The 21,462-nt window shown below is 42.6% G+C and overlaps 3 protein-coding genes and 2 long non-coding RNA genes across 6 annotated transcripts; 3 read left to right on the top strand and 2 right to left on the bottom strand.

Annotated features, from left to right (window-relative positions):
- The first annotated feature begins 1,359 nt into the window (after positions 1–1,359).
- tm4sf4 (transmembrane 4 L six family member 4) lies at positions 1,360–4,671 on the top strand. 2 transcript variants are annotated; one of them, XM_020106110.2, is made up of 5 exons: positions 1,360–1,754; positions 2,106–2,195; positions 3,218–3,360; positions 3,623–3,807; positions 4,192–4,671. In XM_020106110.2, the coding sequence occupies exons 1-5, from the start codon at positions 1,584–1,586 to the stop codon at positions 4,194–4,196; spliced, it is 594 nt and encodes a 197-aa protein (XP_019961669.1). In that variant the 5' UTR covers positions 1,360–1,583; the 3' UTR covers positions 4,197–4,671. The 2 variants fall into 2 exon arrangements, with proteins under 2 accessions (XP_019961669.1, XP_069377615.1); XM_069521514.1 differs by lacking the exon at positions 4,192–4,671 and having other exon boundaries at positions 1,446–1,754; positions 3,623–3,896.
- On the bottom strand, positions 1,705–2,753 carry LOC138407108 (uncharacterized). Its single transcript, XR_011240563.1, has 3 exons — positions 2,620–2,753; positions 2,095–2,176; positions 1,705–1,833 (listed from the first exon to the last, which is right to left on the bottom strand). It is a non-coding gene; the product is annotated as an uncharacterized lncRNA (long non-coding RNA).
- A 1,044-nt stretch (positions 4,672–5,715) lies between the features above and the next one.
- Positions 5,716–7,924, bottom strand: LOC138407109 (uncharacterized). The gene is made up of 3 exons (XR_011240564.1): positions 7,812–7,924; positions 7,509–7,548; positions 5,716–5,853 (listed from the first exon to the last, which is right to left on the bottom strand). It is a non-coding gene; the product is annotated as an uncharacterized lncRNA (long non-coding RNA).
- Positions 7,925–11,433: 3,509 nt separating this feature from the next.
- Positions 11,434–14,486, top strand: LOC138407301 (GATA zinc finger domain-containing protein 14-like). Its single transcript, XM_069522758.1, has 3 exons — positions 11,434–11,619; positions 12,507–12,840; positions 13,663–14,486. The coding sequence occupies exons 1-3, from the start codon at positions 11,434–11,436 to the stop codon at positions 14,484–14,486; spliced, it is 1,344 nt and encodes a 447-aa protein (XP_069378859.1).
- Positions 14,487–14,619: 133 nt separating this feature from the next.
- On the top strand, positions 14,620–21,176 carry LOC138407300 (GATA zinc finger domain-containing protein 14-like). Its single transcript, XM_069522756.1, has 5 exons — positions 14,620–15,135; positions 16,239–16,719; positions 17,083–17,261; positions 19,392–19,722; positions 20,971–21,176. The coding sequence occupies exons 1-5, from the start codon at positions 14,620–14,622 to the stop codon at positions 21,174–21,176; spliced, it is 1,713 nt and encodes a 570-aa protein (XP_069378857.1).
- The last annotated feature ends 286 nt before the right edge of the window (positions 21,177–21,462 follow it).

Below are 21,462 nucleotides of genomic sequence, written 5' to 3'. Positions count from 1 at the left end.
GATGAGGTCACCTGCTGCCCCACTGACACCATGTTCATGGATGGGACATGTCATAATAATATTCATAATAATAATAATAAACGTACAATAAAATAATAATAAAACAAAGTTTATATAAGAGAAATCACAATCAGCAGGATGCAGTGTGACCAAGAGGCCAGACAACCACGATCAGGTCGGAAACAAGGTAGAGTTCAAATTAAATGAATAAATAAAAAACCTGCGTATGACAGAAATACATATGACAATACATATAAATGAACAATTATAATAAAAAAGTTAACAAAAAACTGAAACAAAACAAAAACATGACATCACATGAAAAATATATCAAATCTACAAAACTGGGTTTTCAAAAGTGATTTAAAATGAGTCCGTGTCACAGTCTTATTTCCTCAGGTGGGTTGTTCCACAGCCCTGATGGAGAAAACGCCTTTATCTTTCAACCTCGACTTTGGAGCAGCCAACAGGATCCACCTGAGAACCTGAGGCCACATGCAGGCACATACTGGGTCAATGATTTCTGATCTCATAATTTTACAACAATTTTTATTGAATTATTAAAACCTAATCTCACCATATCACATGTAGTATCCATTTATTGAGATCAGAAAAATAAACCATTTACGCAGAAGCTTTCTGCCGAGTTCCTTTTTTTATATAGTTGAAGAGATTATTTGTTCCTCGAGAGTAATTGAATAAAGGAAACATATTTTTAGGGGGAACTCACTATATTTAGATCATTATGCGGATCAACACCAAATTTGACCCCTCCATAGATAATAGAGTTTGCAAACTAAGTTTTTCACAAAATAATAGAAAAAATGCCCAGAGTTGATGAAAGTGGAAAGAAATTCCAGGATTCAACCTCTTGTTCAAATCTGCTCCAAAAGTGAACCAGTTCTTTTTTGGTCTACACATCACCCTTCCACCAAGTTTCATCAAAAGCAATTTACTACAAACAACCAGCATTGAAAACAAAAGCACCTTGCTAAAGGCAGAATGACAGTCGAGCACACATCTCCGTCAAAGCCCCTTAGATTCAATCAAGCTGCACCAAATTAAATCTTAAATTACAAACAGCCAAAGCTGAACAATGGCTTTTCTACTTCTCAGTAATGAAGAGGCTTCATCTCAGTAAACGTGTGGTTATCTGCCTGTATCGACCGACTGTCTGTCACTTCCTCTTCTGTCTCCATGTACACAAAACACTTGGTAGAACATTAACTGCTCTTTCCTCACTGGTGCATCTGTGTGCACAATCCCCACATTATTGCCTCCATGCCTGTGTGTGTGTGTGTGTGCATGTATGTTTGTTAGAGTGTGTGACATATGACGGCTGGCTGCTATAAAAGCAGTGAGATCACACACGGTGATGGAGGGGGCAACTATAAAGCCTCAACGGGCAGAAGCAGACAAGGTAATTCAGTCGACGAAGTGGACAGAGAGTTTGGAAGGAGGTGAACGAAGGAATAATTAGGAGGAGATAATACATCAGGCGAGAGAAAATCCAGCAGATTTAAAGTCCAGACGTCCCCCAGGAGTGTGTTTCTGTCCGAGGTGTCTCGAGCATCAGTGCCAGGATGTGTTCGGGCAGTTTTGCCAAGTGTTTGGGGATCACTCTGATACCTCTCTTGATCGTGTGCGTGCTGTGCAACATCCTGCTCTTCTTCCCCGGTGGGAAGTCTGTGGAGAGTGACCACATCACTACAGAGGTCTGGTACTTCGGAGGCATTCTGGGATCTGGAGTGTTGGTGAGTGCGTCTGTCTCAGCCTCTTAAACGAGAGGATTTGCTTCTTTTCCTCTTTCTGTCTCGCGTGTGAACAAACAATCTGAAAACACAACCTTCAGATCTAGAATATCATGATAGTTGTTTTACATTTTGATTAAATACACAATCAATACATTATTTTAGATAATAATTCACAGATTCATCTTCATTTGCTGCAGATCCGGATCATTAAGAGACCTGTATATGCAATATGGTGATAAAGTGAGCCGCTTTGGGGAAGTATGTGGAGTTATATCAGTGTGTGTGTGTGTGTGTGTGTGTGTGTGTGTGTATGTGTGTGTGTGTGTGTGTGTGTGTATACTTTGTCAACAGATGATCTTCCCAGCTCTGGTCTTCCTGGGTCTGAAGAACAATGACTGCTGCGGTTGCTGTGGTAACGAGAGCTGTGGGCAGAGATTTGCGGTGAGGAGAAGCTTCACTATTACTTCTCACCAAAATCAAATTATCTTTTACGACAGGTTTTTAATCAGAGGATCTTATTTATTTAATTTTATTGCAGGTTAATGTTAAATATTAACATATCCAATATATCTTGTTCAGTATGTTCAGCACTGTAAACTTTATCTAACAATTTAGACTGAATGTTCTGTCCAGTAGTTGAACGTGCAGGTCACATGATGCCCACGGACCAATTCAAGTTTGACTTGAATTTTAAGTTTAATTTGTGAAAGAAAAGCTTTAGTGCTTTTATCTATTTATTTATTCGTTTAAATTTACTTTGGGAGACAATTATTCCAAAGACAAAACCGTAAACTTTATTTTAAATAACACAATATAACTAACTCTACAGAAATTGAATAAAGAAAATGTAAAAATAATTTCATACCTTTTCTTCATTGTGTATTCTGTAAAATAAAAGTCTTCATCCCAGCCAACATCTGTGAAAGGCTCATATCAGCTTATTTCTCAGCCAATCCTATTCTGTCATTACCTGAAATATAAATATAAAACTGAAACTGATCATTTAAACTTGTAGTGTGTCAACTCACTGTGGGTCTGGATAACAAACAGCACAGGGACACACACTCACACACACACACACATGTATACAGAGAAATTGATGAGATTCCAATAACTACAATGAGAAATTCCTCATATGAGAGTTTCACATGACTTTCCTGCACAGGGCAGGTATTGTACTGGAGCAGACGTACACACGCCGATCACTACTCCAGGAATGTGTAGGAATGAATGACAAATAAAAGTGTCAAACTGCTCCACACACACACACACACACACACACACACACACACACACACCATCAGTAGCTCTGTGCAGGCCACCCTCTGTAAATGACCTTCAGCCTGGCCTCTGCACAGCAAGAGAACAACCTCATTGTTTTCATTGTTTAAGAAGTTAAAAGCGAACCCGCCGAACCTATTGATTCCCAATATGAGCGACTGTTTCTCCCTCCTTCTCTGTAGATGCTGACCTCCATCCTGTTTGCAGCTGTGGGGGTTTTGGGGGCTGGTTACTCAGTTATCGTTTCTGCGGTGGCCATTAACCATGGACCCCTGTGTCTGGTAAACACCACCGTGGCACTTTGGGAATATCCCTTCTCAGATGGGTGAGACTCACAAGTCACATTACGACATTTGTTTCATATTATGTGTTTTAGAAACTCTGTGGTTTATGTGCTTTATTTCTCAGTGAAAAGAATTGAGGCTTTCAAAGCTAATCTATGCAAACTGTAAAAGGATGTCTGTAGTAACAGTTCTAGCAACAAGCAGGCAGAAGTTTAATCTCATGGTAACTGTGTCTGTAACATTGTGCTCATTCATTAATAAATGTATTATTCAGGTTGTGTGTTTCTCACCCTCCCTCTGCAGAGACTACCTGTCCAACAAAGACATCTGGTCGCTGTGTTTAGAGCCGGTCGGCGTGGTGTCCTGGCATCTGTCCCTGTTCTCTGTGCTGCTGGTGATGGGTTTAATCCAGGCGGCGCTGTGTGCCGTGCAGGTGGTGAACGGCCTGCTGGGAGCTCTGTGTGGGGGCTGTGGCTGCTGCGGAGGGGGTCAGTATCCACTCTGAGAAGAGTTCACTCTAGTCTTCTAGTCTGAAGGTACTGAACCAGGTTCCTGTGGCTGTAGAACCGCAGCAGAAGTCCAGTCAGTCACAGAGAAGTAAGAGAAACACAGGCAAGATAAACAATAGTCTATTTTATGACATTATTTTTCAGTGAGTGAAATAAAGACAATTCTCAATACCCAGGAAACCACTTACCCACATAATTAGCAATGAATCATATCTAATTAACATATTGTCCATTTACCCTCAAATCTAATGAATTAAATTTGAAGTTAGCTGAGAAGCAGTCATTAACTCAAATCCAGTGAAATGTGTAGGCAAGGCTTGTCTTGAGGATTATATTTTGATTTGACTCATGTTCGTGTTTCAGAGTGATGGAGCCGTCTGAGCGCCGCCTGCAGCTGTGAGAGTCTGAAGACAACTTGAGCTAATTGATCACCTTTCCGGTGAAACAGGTGAAATGACAGAGCTCCAATTTCCCCATTTACTTTAAACTCCATCTTCTCATCACTCAGTCGATATGTTCATCTGCTCCCATATTACGACCTGAAGGATATTCCTACGCTAGGCATATAAGTGACCTCCTGTTGCATATGTTTGTATGTGTTGGTGCCTCTTTAGTGATGTTGTGCAACTCTGACATTATAGACACTATTTTTATATACACATGAAGAGTAATAATCAGATCGTGCAGCTGCTGCAAATGTTCTTTACTATGGAGACAAAATTAAGAGGAGACTATAATCTGTTAGAAAACACATTGGTAAGGTCTTGACGTTCTTTGTTAAGCGCCTTGAGATAATGTATATTATAATTTGGCGCTATACAAATAAAATTGAATTGAATTGAATTGAAATGCGTTTTTTAATTTCAATCTCACGGATTCATGTGTGTGTGTGTGTAAATAAAAAAATTTAATTGCTTGTGTGTCTTGAAATGAAAGTTCCACGAACATGACGACATATCTTCTGATAAATCACAGAATAGCGTCTCTGCTCTTTGCTTATTGAGCTTATTGGTCATTAACTGCTATTGATAAAATTGCATCAGGAGTCACTGCAGCAATGATACAGTAAGTGGATGGACATCAGGGACAAAGCAGAGGACTGTGGGAAACTGAGTCAATTTGAGGGACCAACTTTGTTATACACTCATCACTGTAAACGATAGTATTCATATAAGCTCAGTACTACTACTACTACTGAACTTTGATCAGAGGTTTGACATTTCAGCTGAGAAAATCACAACTCTTTCTGGAGTGCAGCATTAATGACAGGTCAGAATTTATGCTTTTAGCTTGTGGGTTGAGTGTCACATGCACAGAAAGGATATGTGTGTGTTCATCTTCTTCATGCAGCAGTAGAGCAGAACACAAGTAGAGCCCTTTACCATAATGATGGTGAAGCAGAATTCTGGCTGAACGAGTTTAACCAGCATCTTCAAAGCCAAAGCTTATGGAACAGAATGTCAGCACTGATTGGCCGTGGACACAGGGTGAGTCTCATCCTGTTGTTTCAGTGTGATGGAAACACTTTGAGCCGAGATTGGCTAATTATGCTCAGGCCCAGCCTTAGGACATTGCAGAGATGTTGTATTTGAATAAAATGAAATCAAATGTTCCATCAGTTGAGGTGTGGTGTTCTCTAGAAGCTGTCCTCTGACGGAGGACAGGTGTAATTAGGGCATATCAGCATGTGCACATGCTTTCAACCTGAGTTGTCTCTCCAACAGGCATTTGGGAACTTGAAGGTAGAACTGCCTGATGAGGAAATCTTAGAAACCTAGAAAGGTCTCTACATTCCAGTATTTTTATATGGTCGAAACTGATTTTGACATTTCTCTGAAGTGATAGGTGCAGGTTTATAAATTAAAACCTGAACAAAATGAGTGGAAGGTCAAGGAAACAGTTACAGCCAACACTGCACTTACTGACGTCCTCAGAAAAATGGCCGTCAAGTTTGAAGTTGATTGGATGGGTGGTCAACAAGAAAATCAATTGTGCCATTGTGTGCAGGGTACAGCACAGTCATTTCTGACGAACAGACAAAATCAGGTTAGTCATGCTGTCCTGCTGTAAGTGGGAAAGAAAATAACTCATGACCAGAAACCGTGAAATCATGATTTTGAAAATAGTCATGCCACAAAAATATTACAGGGAAATTAAAAATCATAAAACCAACCTACTTTCCAAAATAATGCAAAAAATATGAAATATAACAAAGCAGCATCACAGATAATGTGAATCAGTGCATTGAACCAAACTTATTTGCTTATTTTATCCAAACACGTGCAGGGACTGTTTACTGTCCTGCAGTGAAAAGATTTGAGTTGAGGAACCACAAAAACCCATAGAAGCTCCTGTTCGTCATGTTTATGTTTTGTCATAGCAAAGGCCTGTGAGGTCAGATGTGTGGTTTATACATTTCTAATATTTATCCAACAACACAGTATTTGCACAACATTGACACGGTGATTTCATTTGATTTCATTTGTGAACTTTTGATCACTAACCACTTTCTCCTGAGATGAATAAAATGATAGTTGGGGACCAAGTTGTAAAAGCATTGATTTAATAAAACTGAGTCTGTCTGTCTGACTGTTTGTCTGTGGCTCTCAATACAGCATTGATATTAATTGGTTCAACACAGAATATATATTGTGCTCATCAAGTCCTACAATCTCATATTAACCTGTCAGTCAATTTATTATTATTTGTTTTTGCCTGCATCCCTCTTATAATTCTTAAATTACAATAATTCCTCAGTTTGCTGATCGGCTGGGATTAAAAGTCAAAATGTTGACACTTTAACATTTTAAAATTTGACGAATTGGGTATTTATGACTGCAGGGTTTGTTTCTAGTTACTAACTGTGTCCCTCTGCTGTTTGATGCAGGTAGTGCACAGTTGTGTCTTCTACCAGAGAAAAGGTTGATGGAAGCAAAGTTCAAAGCTTAATGAAACCACCTGAGTTGGTGCCAAGAGATGAAATTACAATGTCTCACTGTACAGCATGTAACAGTGACAATAATTAGAATAATTATTAATTATTAGTAATGAGTAGTTGTTACAATTTGGGTGTGTGCTGCAGCACCGATCCCAACGTAAGTGGGTGTTTAATCACTGTCTCTAACCGGACCATAGTCTCAGTGAAGTATTTAAATTCAGACTGAACTTGGACAGAGAGACAGAGAGTTGCAGTGGATGAAATATTTTCTTCTGACACCAACGGCATCATCAAGCACATTTAACTTCTGGTGAGTGCTATGCGTTCGTTTTGTTAAAAAGTACCTTAATTTACAATAATTATCTTTTTTTTTTCAAAATGAGTTCACAACTTGTAACATTTAGCGTAAATAAATGTGGAGTCTAACTAGATCTTTTGATTTACCTTTCAATAATTAATGGTTTAGAAATATTTTAAATGTTGAAAATGACAATACATTTTTTTTTTAATTCTAACTTCTAAATAATTTTAAAACTATGAAAATGCCAGTTTGTCTTAATCGATCCTCTGAGAATACTTTGTGTAAAATGTAAAGTCTAGAGACATACAAATTTTGGATACATGAGTAAACGTGATTTGATGTTTTGTACATGTGGTTGTAAATTGTGAATGTAAAGGAATGCTCTTAATTTAAAACTGATTCCATAATCATGGATTAAAACATATCGTAAACTTTTCTTACTTCCTTGTACATCTCTGCAGGTTGAAAGGTCCACCTCTATCTGCAAAAAGATGAAATTGGTATTGTATTTCTTTTTTTTTTCTGAATAATCAATACAAATTATTTGCTGTGTTGACGATAATATGTTGAATAACATAGTAATTCTCTTCTTTTCATTTTTCCTCTGTTCCATTTTCTATAACAGTTACAATTGACTCTGTTTGCTGTTATACTTGTTGGTAAGTTAATCTCCAAATGAAAGAGTTCATGGTAGAAAAATCATATGTCCTCTACTCTAGATTTATTTGTGGGAGTGGTACATACGCAACTGGGCTTGTTTCTTCAGAACTGAGGATGTTTTGTTTGTGACATGTGAAAGGTCTTCTGAAAAAAACAAGCAAGTCCAGTTGCCTGTATGTACAGACGTACAACTCAACTATCCTCGACCTGGAGGATACACAGACATACTCTAGATCCAGGCATACATTGTTTTCTGATATTCAGATAATTGCTTCTGTTTTTTTTAACAGGGAGCTACCAGTGGCAGCCAGAACCAGGTAGTAACCAGCCACTTAGCATAAAAATTACCAAGCGGATTCCTGCCAAAACAGAAGACTACAGCCTGGGTAATGATGAAAAACTACACAAAGATACAGACAACAAACCAGGAGAAAAACCAAACCCCAGTAATAAAGACAAACCACATAATGACAACCAACCAGGAAAAGATCTAAACCCTGGCAACAAAGACAAACCAGATAAAGACGACGAACCAGGAAAACAACCAAATCCCAGTAACAAAGACAAACCACATGAAGACAACAAATCAGGAAAAGATCTAAACCCTGGCAACAAAGACAAACCACATAATGACAACACACCAGGAAAACATCCAAATCCCAGTAACAAAGACAAACCACATAATGACAACCAACCAGGAAAAGATCTAAACCCTGGCAACAAAGACAAACCAGATAAAGACGACGAACCAGGAAAAGATCCAAGCCCCGGGAACAATGACAAACCACATGAAGACAACAAATCAGGAAAAGATCTAAACCCTGGCAACAAAGACAAACCAGATAAAGACGACGAACCAGGAAAAGATCCAAGCCCCGGGAACAATGACAAACCACATGAAGACAACAAATCAGGAAAAGATCTAAACCCTGGCAACAAAGACAAACCAGATAAAGACGACGAACCAGGAAAAGATCCAAGCCCCGGGAACAATGACAAACCACATGAAGACAACAAATCAGGAAAAGATCTAAACCCTGGCAACAAAGACAAACCAGATAAAGACAACGAACCAGGAAAAGATCCAAGCCCCGGGAACAATGACAAACCACATGAAGACAACAAACATCGAAAAGATCCAAACTGCAACAACAAAGACAAACAAGACAAAGACAACAAACCAGGAAAAGATAAAAACCAAGGTAATGAAGACAAACCAGATAAAGACAACGAATCAGAAAAATATCCAAACCCTGGTAACAAAGACAAACCAGGTAAAGACAACAAATCAGAAAAAGATCAAAACCCTGGTAACACAGACAAACAAGACAAAGACAACAAACCAGGAAAAGATGCAAACCCAGGTAACAAAGACAGACAAGACAAAGACAACAAACCAGGAAAAGATAAATACCAAGGTAATAAAGACAAACCAGATAAAGACAACAAATCAGAAAAAGATCAAAACCCTGGTAACAAAGACAAACCAGGAAAAGATGCAAACCCAGGTAACAAAGACAGACAAGACGAAGACAACAAACCAGGAAAAGATAAAAACCAAGGTAATAAAGACAAACCAGATAAAGACAACACATCAGGAAAATATCCAAACCCTGGTAACAAAGACAAACAAGACAAAGACAACAAACCAGGAAAAGATGCAAACCCAGGTAATGAAGACAAACAAGACAAAGACAACAAACCAGGAAAAGATAAAAGCCAAGGTAATGAAGACAAACCAGATAAAGACAACAAATCAGAAAAAGATCAAAACCCTGGTAACAAAGACAAACAAGACAAAGACAACAAACCAGGAAAAGATGCAAACCCAGGTAATAAAGACAAACCAGATAAAGACAACACATCAGGAAAATATCCAAACCCTGGTAACAAAGACAAACAAGACAAAGACAACAAACCAGGAAAAGATGCAAACCCAGGTAACAAGGACAAACAAGACAGAGACAACAAACCAGGAAAAGATAAAAATCAAGGTCATAAAGACAAACCAGATAAAGACAACACATCAGGAAAATATCCAAACCCTGGTAACAAAGACAAACCAGATAAAGACAACACATCAGGAAAATATCCAAACCCTGGTAACGAAGACAGACAAGACAAAGACAACAAACCAGGAAAAGATAAAAACCAAGGTAATGAAGACAAACCAGATAAAGACAACAAATCAGAAAAAGATCAAAACCCTGGTAACAAAGACAAACAAGACAAAGACAACAAACCAGGAAAAGATGCAAACCCAGGTAATAAAGACAAACCAGATAAAGACAACACATCAGGAAAATATCCAAACCCTGGTAACAAAGACAAACAAGACAAAGACAACAAACCAGGAAAAGATGCAAACCCAGGTAATAAAGACAAACCAGATAAAGACAACACATCAGGAAAATATCCAAACCCTGGTAACGAAGACAAACAAGACAAAGACAACAAACCAGGAAAAGATAAAAACCAAGGTAATGAAGACAAACCAGATAAAGACAACAAATCAGAAAAAGATCAAAACCCTGGTAACAAAGACAAACAAGACAAAGACAACAAACCAGGAAAAGATCCAAACTGCGGCAACAAAACCAAACACGATAAAGACACTACCCCAACAACAACCAACACCACTCCAACGTCAACAGCCACTACCCCAACGACAACAACCACTACCTCAACGACAACCACCACAACCCCAACGACAACCACCACTACTCCGACAACAACAACTACTCCAACAACCACTACCCCAACGACAACAACCATTACTCCCACGACAACAACCAATACCCCAACGACAACAACCACTACTCCAACGACAACCACCACTAACCCAACGACAACAACCACTACCCCAACAACCATTACTCCCACGACAACAACCAATACCCCAACTACAACAACCACTACTCCAACGACAATAACCACTACTCCAACGACAACAACCACTAATCCAACAACAACAACCACTACTCCAACGACAACAACCACTACTCCAACAACAACAACCACTACTCCAACAACAACAACCACTACACCAACAACAACAATTACTACCCCAACGACAACAACCACTACTCCAACCACCACTACTCCAGATACAACAACCACTACCCCAACTACCCCAACTACCCCAACCCCAATAACAAAGATCCACACCATGGTAACAAAGACAAACCAGATGAACACAACAAACCAGAGGGGAAAACAAACACCAGTAACAAAGAAAAACAAGGCAAAGACAACAAACCAGAAAATGACAACAACCACTACCCCAACAACTTCAACCACTACTCCATTGACAACAACCACTACTCCAACAACAACCACCCCAACGACAACAACCACTACTCCAACAACAACCACCCCAACGACAACAACCACTACTCCAACGACAACAACCACTACTCCAACGACAACAACCACTACTCCAACAACAACAACCACTACTCCAATGACAACAACCACTAACCAATCGACAACCACCACAACCCCAACGACAATAACCACTACTCCAACAACAACAACCGCTACTCCAACAACAACAACCACTACTCCAACGACAACAACCATTACTCCAACGACAACAACCACTACTCCAACGACAACCACCACTACCCCAACGACAACAAACACTACCCCAACAACCAATACTCCTATGACAACAACCACTGACCCAACAACCACTAATCCAACGATGACAACCACTATACCAACGACAACAACCACTACTCCAACGACAACCACCACTACCCCAACAACAACCACTAATCCAACGACAACAACCACTACTCCAACGACAACCACCACTACCCCAACAACCACTACTCCAGCTACAACAACCACTACCCCAACTAGCCCAATAACAAAGAGCCACACAATGGTAACAAAGAAAAACCCAATGAAGACAACAAACCAGGGGGGAAAACGAACCCCAGTAACAAAGAAAAACAAGACAAAGACAACAAACCAGGAAATGACAACAACCACTACCCAAACAACAACAACCACTACCCCAACGACAACAACCACTACTCCAACGACAACAACCACTACCCCAACAACCACTACTCCAATGACAACAACCACTACCCCAACAACCACTAATCCAACGACAACAACCACTATACCAACGACAACAACCACTACTGCAACGACAACCACCACTACCCCCACAACAACCACTAACCCAACAACCACTTCTCCAATGACAACAACCACTACCCCAACAACAACAACCACTACTCCAACAACCACTACTCCAAAAACAACAACCACTACGCCAACCACAACAGCCAATGCTCCAAAGACAACCACCACTACCCCAACGACAACAACCACTACTACAACAACAACAACCACTACTCCAACAACCACTACTCCAACGACAACAACCATTACTCCAACGACAACAACCACTACTCCAACGACAACCACCACTACCCCAACGACAACAACCACTACCCCAACAACCACTAATCCAACGACAACAACCACTATACCAACGACAACAACCACTACTCCAACGACAACCACCACTACCCCAACAACAACCACTACCCCAACAACCACTACTCCAATGACAACAACCACTATACCAACGACAACAACCACTACTCCAACGACAACCACCACTACCCCAACAACAACCACTACCCCAACAACCACTAATCCAACGAAAACAACCACTATACCAACGACAACAACCACTACTCCAACGACAACCACCACTACCCCAACAACCACTACTCCAGCTACAACAACCACTAGCCCAATAACAAAGAGCCACACAATGGTAACAAAGAAAAACCCAATGAAGACAACAAACCAGGGGGGAAAACGAACCCCAATAACAAAGAAAAACAAGACAAAGACAACAAACCAGGAAATGACAACAACCACTACCCAAACAACAACAACCACTACCCCAATGACAACAACCACTACCCCAACAACAACCTCTACCCCAACGACCACTACTCCAACAAAAACAACCACTACTCAAACTACCCCAACAACCACTCTCCCAATAACAAAGATCAAAACCCCAGTAACAAAGACAAACCAGATGAAGACAACAAACCAGGGGGGAAAACGAACCCCAGTAACAAAGAAAAACAAGATAAAGACAACAAACCAGGAAACAACAACAACCACTACCCCAACTACAACAACCACTACCCCAACAACCATTACTCCAACAACCACTACCCGAAGGACAACAACCACTACCCCAATGACAACAACCACTACTCCAACAACAACCACCACTACCCCAATGACAACAACCACTACTCCAACGACAACAACCACTACCCCAACAACCACTACTCCGACGACAACAACCAATACCCCAACTACAACAACCACTTCTCCAACAACAACAACCATCAACACTCCAACGACAACCACCACTACCCCAACGACAACAACCACTACCCCAACAACCACTACAACAACAACCACTACTCAAACAACCACTACTCCAATGACAACAACCACTACCCCAACGACAACTACCACTACTCCAACGACAACCACCACTACCCCAACAACAACAACCACTACCCCAACAACCACTACTCCAGCTACAACAACCACTACCCCAACTAGCCCAATAACAAAGAGCCACACAATGGTAACAAAGAAAAACCCAATGAAGACAACAAACCAGGGGGGAAAACGAACCCCAATAACAAAGAAAAACAAGACAAAGACAACAAACCAGGAAATGACAACAACCACTACCCAAACAACAACAACCACTACCCCAACGACAACAACCACTACTCCAACGACAACAACCACTACCCCAATGACAACAACTACTACCCCAACGACAACAACCTCTACCCCAACGACCACTACTCCAACAACAACAACCACTACTCAAACTACCCCAACAACCACTCGCCCAATAACAAAGATCCAAACCCCAGTAACAAAAACAAACCAGATGAACACAACAAACCAGGGCGGAAAACGAACCCCAGTAACAAAGAAAAACAAGATAAAGACAACAAACCTGGAAACAACAACAACCACTACCCCAACGACAACAACCACTACCCCAACAACCACTACTCCAATGACAACAACCACTACCCCAACGACAACAGCCACTATTCCAACGACAACAACCACTACTCCAACGACAACCACCACTACCCCAACAACAACAACCACTACCCCAACAACCACTACTCCAGCTACAACAACCAATACCCCAACGACAACAACCTCTACCCCAACGACCACTACTCCAACAACAACAACCTCTACCCCAACGACCACTACTCCAACAACAACAACCACTACTCAAACTACCCCAACAACCACTCGCCCAATAACAAAGATCCAAACCCCAGTAACAAAGACAAACCAGATGAACACAACAAACCAGGGGGGGAAACGAACCCCAGTAACAAAGAAAAACAAGATAAAGACAACAAACCAGGAAATAACAACAACCACTACCCCAACTACAACAACCACTACCCCAACAACCATTACTCCAACAACCACTACCCGAAGGACAACAATCACTACCCCAATGACAACAACCACTACTCCAACGACAACCACCACTACCCCAATGACAACAACCACTACTCAAACGACAACAACCACTACCCCAACAACCACTACTCCGACGACAACAACCAATACCCCAACTACGACAACCACTTCTCCAACAACAACAACCACTACCCCAACAACCATCAACACTCCAACGACAACCACCACTAACCCAACGACAACAACCACTACCCCAACAACCAATACTCCAACGACAATCACCACTACCCCAACTACAACAACCACTACCCCAACAACCATTACTCCAACAACCACTACCCGAAGGACAACAATCACTACCCCAATGACAACAACCACTACTCCAACGACAACCACCACTACCCCAATGACAACAACCACTACTCAAACGACAACAACCACTACCCCAACAACCACTACTCCGACGACAACAACCAATACCCCAACTACGACAACCACTTCTCCAACAACAACAACCACTACCCCAACAACCATCAACACTCCAACGACAACCACCACTACCCCAACGACAACAACCACTACCCCAACAACCAATACTCCAACGACAATCACCACTACCCCAACGACAACAACCACTACCCAAACAACCACTACTCCAATGACAACAACCACTACCCCAACAACCACTACAACAACAACCACTAATCCAATGACAACAACCACCACCCCAACGACAACAACCACTAACCCAACAACCACTTCTCCAACGACAACCACCACTACCCCAACAACAACAACCACTACCCCAACGACAACAACCACTACTCCAGCTACAACAACCACTACCCCAACTAGCCCAATAACAAAGAGCCACACAATGGTAACAAAGAAAAACCCAATGAACACAACAAACCAGGGGGAAAAACGAACCCCAGTAACAAAGAAAAACAAGACAAAGACAACAAACCAGGAAATGACAACCACTACTCCAACGACAACAACTACTACTCCAACGACAACAACCATCACTCCAACGACAACAAATACTACCCCAACGACAACAACCACTACTCCGGCAACAACAACCAATACCCCAACTACAACAACCACTTCTCCAACAACCACCGATACTCCAACGACAACCAACACTACCCCAACAACAACAACCACTACCCCAACAACCACTACTCCAATGACAACAACCACTACCCCAACAACCACTACTCCAATGACAACAACCACTACCCCAACAACCACTACTCCAATGACAACAACCACTACCCCAACAACCACTACTCCAACAACCACTACAACAACAACCACTACTCAAACAACCACTACTCCAATGACAACAACCACTACCCCAACGACAACAGCCCCAACGACAACAGCCACTACTCCAACGACAACAACCACTACTTCAACGACAACCACCACTACCCCAATGACAAAAACCACTAACCCAACAACCACTTCTCCCCCAACGACAACAACCACTACTCCAACGACAACAACCAGTACCCCAACGACAACAACCACTACTCAAACAACCACTATTCCAGTGACAACAACCACTAACCCAACGACAACAACCACTACCCCAACGACAACAACCACTACTCCAACGACAACAACCACTACCCCAACGACAACAACCACTACTCCAACGACAACAACTACTACTCCAACGACAACAACCATCACTCCAACGACAACAAATACTACCCCAACGACAACAACCACTGCTCCAACAACCACTACTCCAACGACAACAACTACTACTCCAACGACAACCACCACTACTCCAATGACAACAACCACTGCTCCAACAACCACTACTCCAACAACTACTACCCCAACGACAACAACCACTACTCCAACGACAACCACCACTACTCCAACAACAACAACCACTACTCCAATGACAACAACCATTACCCCAACAACCACTACTCCGACGACAGCAACCACTACCCAAACTAGCCCAATAACAAAGAGCCACACAATGGTAACAAAGACAAACCAGATGAACACAACAAACCAGGGGGGAAAACAAACCCCAGTAACAAAGAAAAACAAGACAAAGACAACAAACCAGGAAATGACAACAACCACTACCCAAACAACAACAACCACTACCCTAACAACCATTACTCCAACAACCACAATCCGAAGGACAACAACCACTACTCCAACGACAACCACCACTACCCCAATGACAACAACCACTACTCCAACGACAACCACCAATACTCCAACGACAACAACCACTACTTCAACGACAACCACCAATACTCCAACAACAACAACTACTACCCCAACAACAACAACCACTACCCCAACGACAACAACCACAGCTCCAACAACCACTACTCCAACGACAACAACCACTACTCTGACAAACACTACTCCAACAACCACTACTCCAATGACAACAACCACTACTCAAACGACAACAACCACTGCCCCAACAACAACCACTACCCCAACAACAACAACCACTACTCCAACAACCACTACCCCAACGACAACAACCACTACCCCAACAACCACTACTCCAACGACAACCACCAATACTCCAACAACAACCACCACTACCCCAACGGCAACAACCACTGCTCCAACAACCACTATTCCAACGACAACAACCACTACTCCGACAAACACTACTCCAACAACCACTACTCCAACGACAACAACCAATACCCCAACTACAACAACCACTACCCCAACAACAACAACCACTACCCCAACAACCACTACTCCAGCTACAACAACAACTACCCAAACTAGCCCAATAACAAAGAGCCACACAATGGTAACAAAGACAAACCAGATGAACACAACAAACCAGGGGGGAAAACGAACCCCAGTAACAAAGAAAAACAAGACAAAGACAACAAACCAGGAAATGACAACAACCACTACCCAAACAACAACAACCACTACCCCAACAACCATTACTCCAACAACCACAACCCGAAGGACAACAACCACTACTCCAACGTCAACCACCACTACCCCAATGACAACAACCACTACTCCAACGACAACCACCAATACTCCAACGACAACAACCACCACTCCAACAACAACAACTACTACCCCAACAACAACAACCACTACTCCAACGACAACAACCACTACCCCAATGACAACAACTACTACCCCAACGACAACAACCTCTACCCCAACGACCACTACTCCAACAACAACAACCACTACTCAAACTACCCCAACAACCACTCGCCCAATAACAAAGATCCAAACCCCAGTAACAAAAACAAACCAGATGAACACAACAAACCAGGGGGGAAAACGAACCCCAGTAACAAAGAAAAACAAGACAAAGACAACAAACCAGGAAATGACAACAACCACTACCCAAACAACAACAACCACTACCCCAACGACAACAACCACTACTCCAACGACAACAACCACTACCCCAACGACAACAACCACTACTCAAACAACCACTACTCAAATGGCAACAACCACTACCCCAACGACAACAACCACTAGTCCAACGACAACAACCACTACCCCAATGACAACAACTACTACCCCAATGACAACAACCACTACTCCAACGACAACCACCAATACTCCAACGACAACCACCAATACTCCAACGACAACAACCACCACTCCAACAACAACAACTACTACCCCAACAACAACAACCACTACTCCAACGACAACAACCACTACCCCAATGACAACAACTACTACCCCAACGACAACAACCTCTACCCCAACGACCACTACTCCAACAACAACAACCACTACTCAAACTACCCCAACAACCACTCGCCCAATAACAAAGATCCAAACCCCAGTAACAAAAACAAACCAGATGAACACAACAAACCAGGGGGGAAAACGAACCCCAGTAACAAAGAAAAACAAGACAAAGACAACAAACCAGGAAATGACAACAACCACTACCCAAACAACAACAACCACTACCCCAACGACAACAACCACTACTCCAACGACAACAACCACTACCCCAACGAAAACAACCACTACTCAAACAACCACTACTCAAATGGCAACAACCACTACCCCAACGACAACAACCACTACTCCAACGACAACAACTACTACTCCAACGACAACAACCATCACTCCAACGACAACAAATACTACCCCAACGACAACAACCACTACCCCAACAACCACTACTCCGACAACAACAACCAATACCCCAACTACAACAACCACTTCTCCAACAACCACCGATACTCCAACGACAACCAACACTACCCCAACAACAACAACCACTACCCCAACAACCACTACTCCAATGACAACAACCACTACCCCAACAACCACTACTCCAATGACAACAACCACTACCCCAACAACCACTACTCCAACAACCACTACAACAACAACCACTACTCAAACAACCACTACTCCAATGACAACAACCACTGCCCCAACGACAACAGCCCCAACGACAACAGCCACTACTCCAACGACAACAACCACTACTCCAACGACAACCACCACTACCCCAATGACAAAAACCACTAACCCAACAACCACTTCTCCAATGACAACAACCACTACACCAACAACAACAACCACTACCCCAAAGACAACAACCACTACCCCAATGACAACAACCACTACTCCAACGACAACAACCACTACTCAAACAAGCACTACTCCAGTGACAACAACCACTACCCCAACGACAACAACCACTACCCCAACGACAACAACTACTACCCCAACGACAACAACCACTGCTCCAACAACCACTACTCCAACGACAACAACCACTACTCCAACGACAACAACCACTACTCCAACGACAACAACTACTACTCCAACGACAACCACCACTACTCCAATAACAACAACCACTACTCCAATGACAACAACCACTGCTCCAACAACCACTACTACTACCCCAACGACAACAACCACTACTCCAACGACAACCACCACTACTCCAACAACAACAACAACCACTACTCCAATGACAACAACCATTACCCCAACAACCACTACTCCGACGACAGCAACCAATACCCCAACTACAACAACCACTACCCCAACAACAACAACCACTACCCCAACAACCACTACTCCAGCTACAACAACAACTACCCAAACTAGCCCAATAACAAAGAGCCACACAATGGTAACAAAGACAAACCAGATGAACACAACAAACCAGGGGGGAAAACAAACCCCAGTAACAAAGAAAAACAAGACAAAGACAACAAACCAGGAAATGACAACAACCACTACCCAAACAACAACAACCACTACCCCAACAACCATTACTCCAACAACCACAATCCGAAGGACAACAACCACTACTCCAACGACAACCACCACTACCCCAATGACAACAACCACTACTCCAACGACAACAACTACTACTCCAACGACAACCACCACTACTCCAATAACAACAACCACTACTCCAATGACAACAACCACTGCTCCAACAACCACTACTACTACCCCAACGACAACAACCACTACTCCAACGACAACAACCACTACCCCAACGACAACAACCACTGCTCCAACAACCACTACTCCAACGACAACAACCACTACTCCGACAAACACTACTCCAACAACCACTACTCCAATGACAACAACCACTACTCAAACGACAACAACCACTGCCCCAACAACAACCACTACCCCAACAACAACAACCACTACTCCAACAACCACTACCCCAACGACAACAACCACTACCCCAACAACCACTACTCCAACGACAACCACCAATACTCCAACAACAACCAACACTACCCCAACAACAACAACCACTACTCCAACGACAACAACCACTACCCCAATGACAACAACTACTACCCCAACGACAACAACCTCTACCCCAACGACCGCTACTCCAACAACAACAACCACTACTCAAACTACCCCAACAACCACTCGCCCAATAACAAAGATCCAAACCCCAGTAACAAAAACAAACCAGATGAACACAACAAACCAGGGGGGAAAACGAACCCCAGTAACAAAGAAAAACAAGACAAAGACAACAAACCAGGAAATGACAACAACCACTACCCAAACAACAACAACCACTACCCCAACGACAACAACCACTACCCCAACGACAACAACCACTACTCCAACGACAACAACCACTACCCCAACGACAACAACCACTACTCAAACAACCACTACTCAAATGGCAACAACCACTACCCCAACGACAACAACCACTACTCCAACGACAACAACTACTACTCCAACGACAACAACCATCACTCCAACGACAACAAATACTACCCCAACGAGAACAACCACTACCCCAACAACCACTACTCCGACAACAACAACCAATACCCCAACTACAACAACCACTTCTCCAACAACCACCGATACTCCAACGACAACCAACACTACCCCAACAACAACAACCACTACCCCAACAACCACTACTCCAATGACAACAACCACTACCCCAACAACCACTACTCCAACAACCACTACAACAACAACCACTACTCAAACAACCACTACTCCAATGACAACAACCACTACCCCAACGACAACAGCCCCAACGACAACAGCCACTACTCCAACGACAACAACCACTACTCCAACGACAACCACCACTACCCCAATGACAAAAACCACTAACCCAACAACCACTTCTCCAATGACAACAACCACTACCCCAACAACAACAACCACTACCCCAAAGACAACAACCACTACCCCAATGACAACAACCACTACTCCAACGACAACAACCACTACTCAAACAAGCACTACTCCAGTGACAACAACCACTACCCCAACGACAACAACCACTACCCCAACGACAACAACCACTACCCCAACGACAACAACCACTACTCCAACGACAACAACTACTACCCCAACGACAACAACCACTGCTCCAACTAACACTACTCCAACGACAACAACCACTACTCCAACGACAACAACTACTACTCCAACGACAACCACCACTACTCCAATAACAACAACCACTACTCCAATGACAACAACCACTGCTCCAACAACCACTACTACTACCCCAACGACAACAACCACTACTCCAACGACAACCACCACTACTCCAACAACAACAACCACTACTCCAACGACCACTACTACTACCCCAACGACAACAACCACTACTCCAACGACAACCACCACTACTCCAACAACAACAACCACTACTCCAATG

This window comes from Paralichthys olivaceus, chromosome 3, assembly GCF_024713975.1.
Source record: "Paralichthys olivaceus isolate ysfri-2021 chromosome 3, ASM2471397v2, whole genome shotgun sequence".
Lineage (NCBI taxonomy): Eukaryota > Metazoa > Chordata > Actinopteri > Pleuronectiformes > Paralichthyidae > Paralichthys > Paralichthys olivaceus.
The sequence above is the reverse complement of the archived record's forward strand: the minus strand, read 5'-3'. Positions and strand labels throughout refer to the sequence as shown.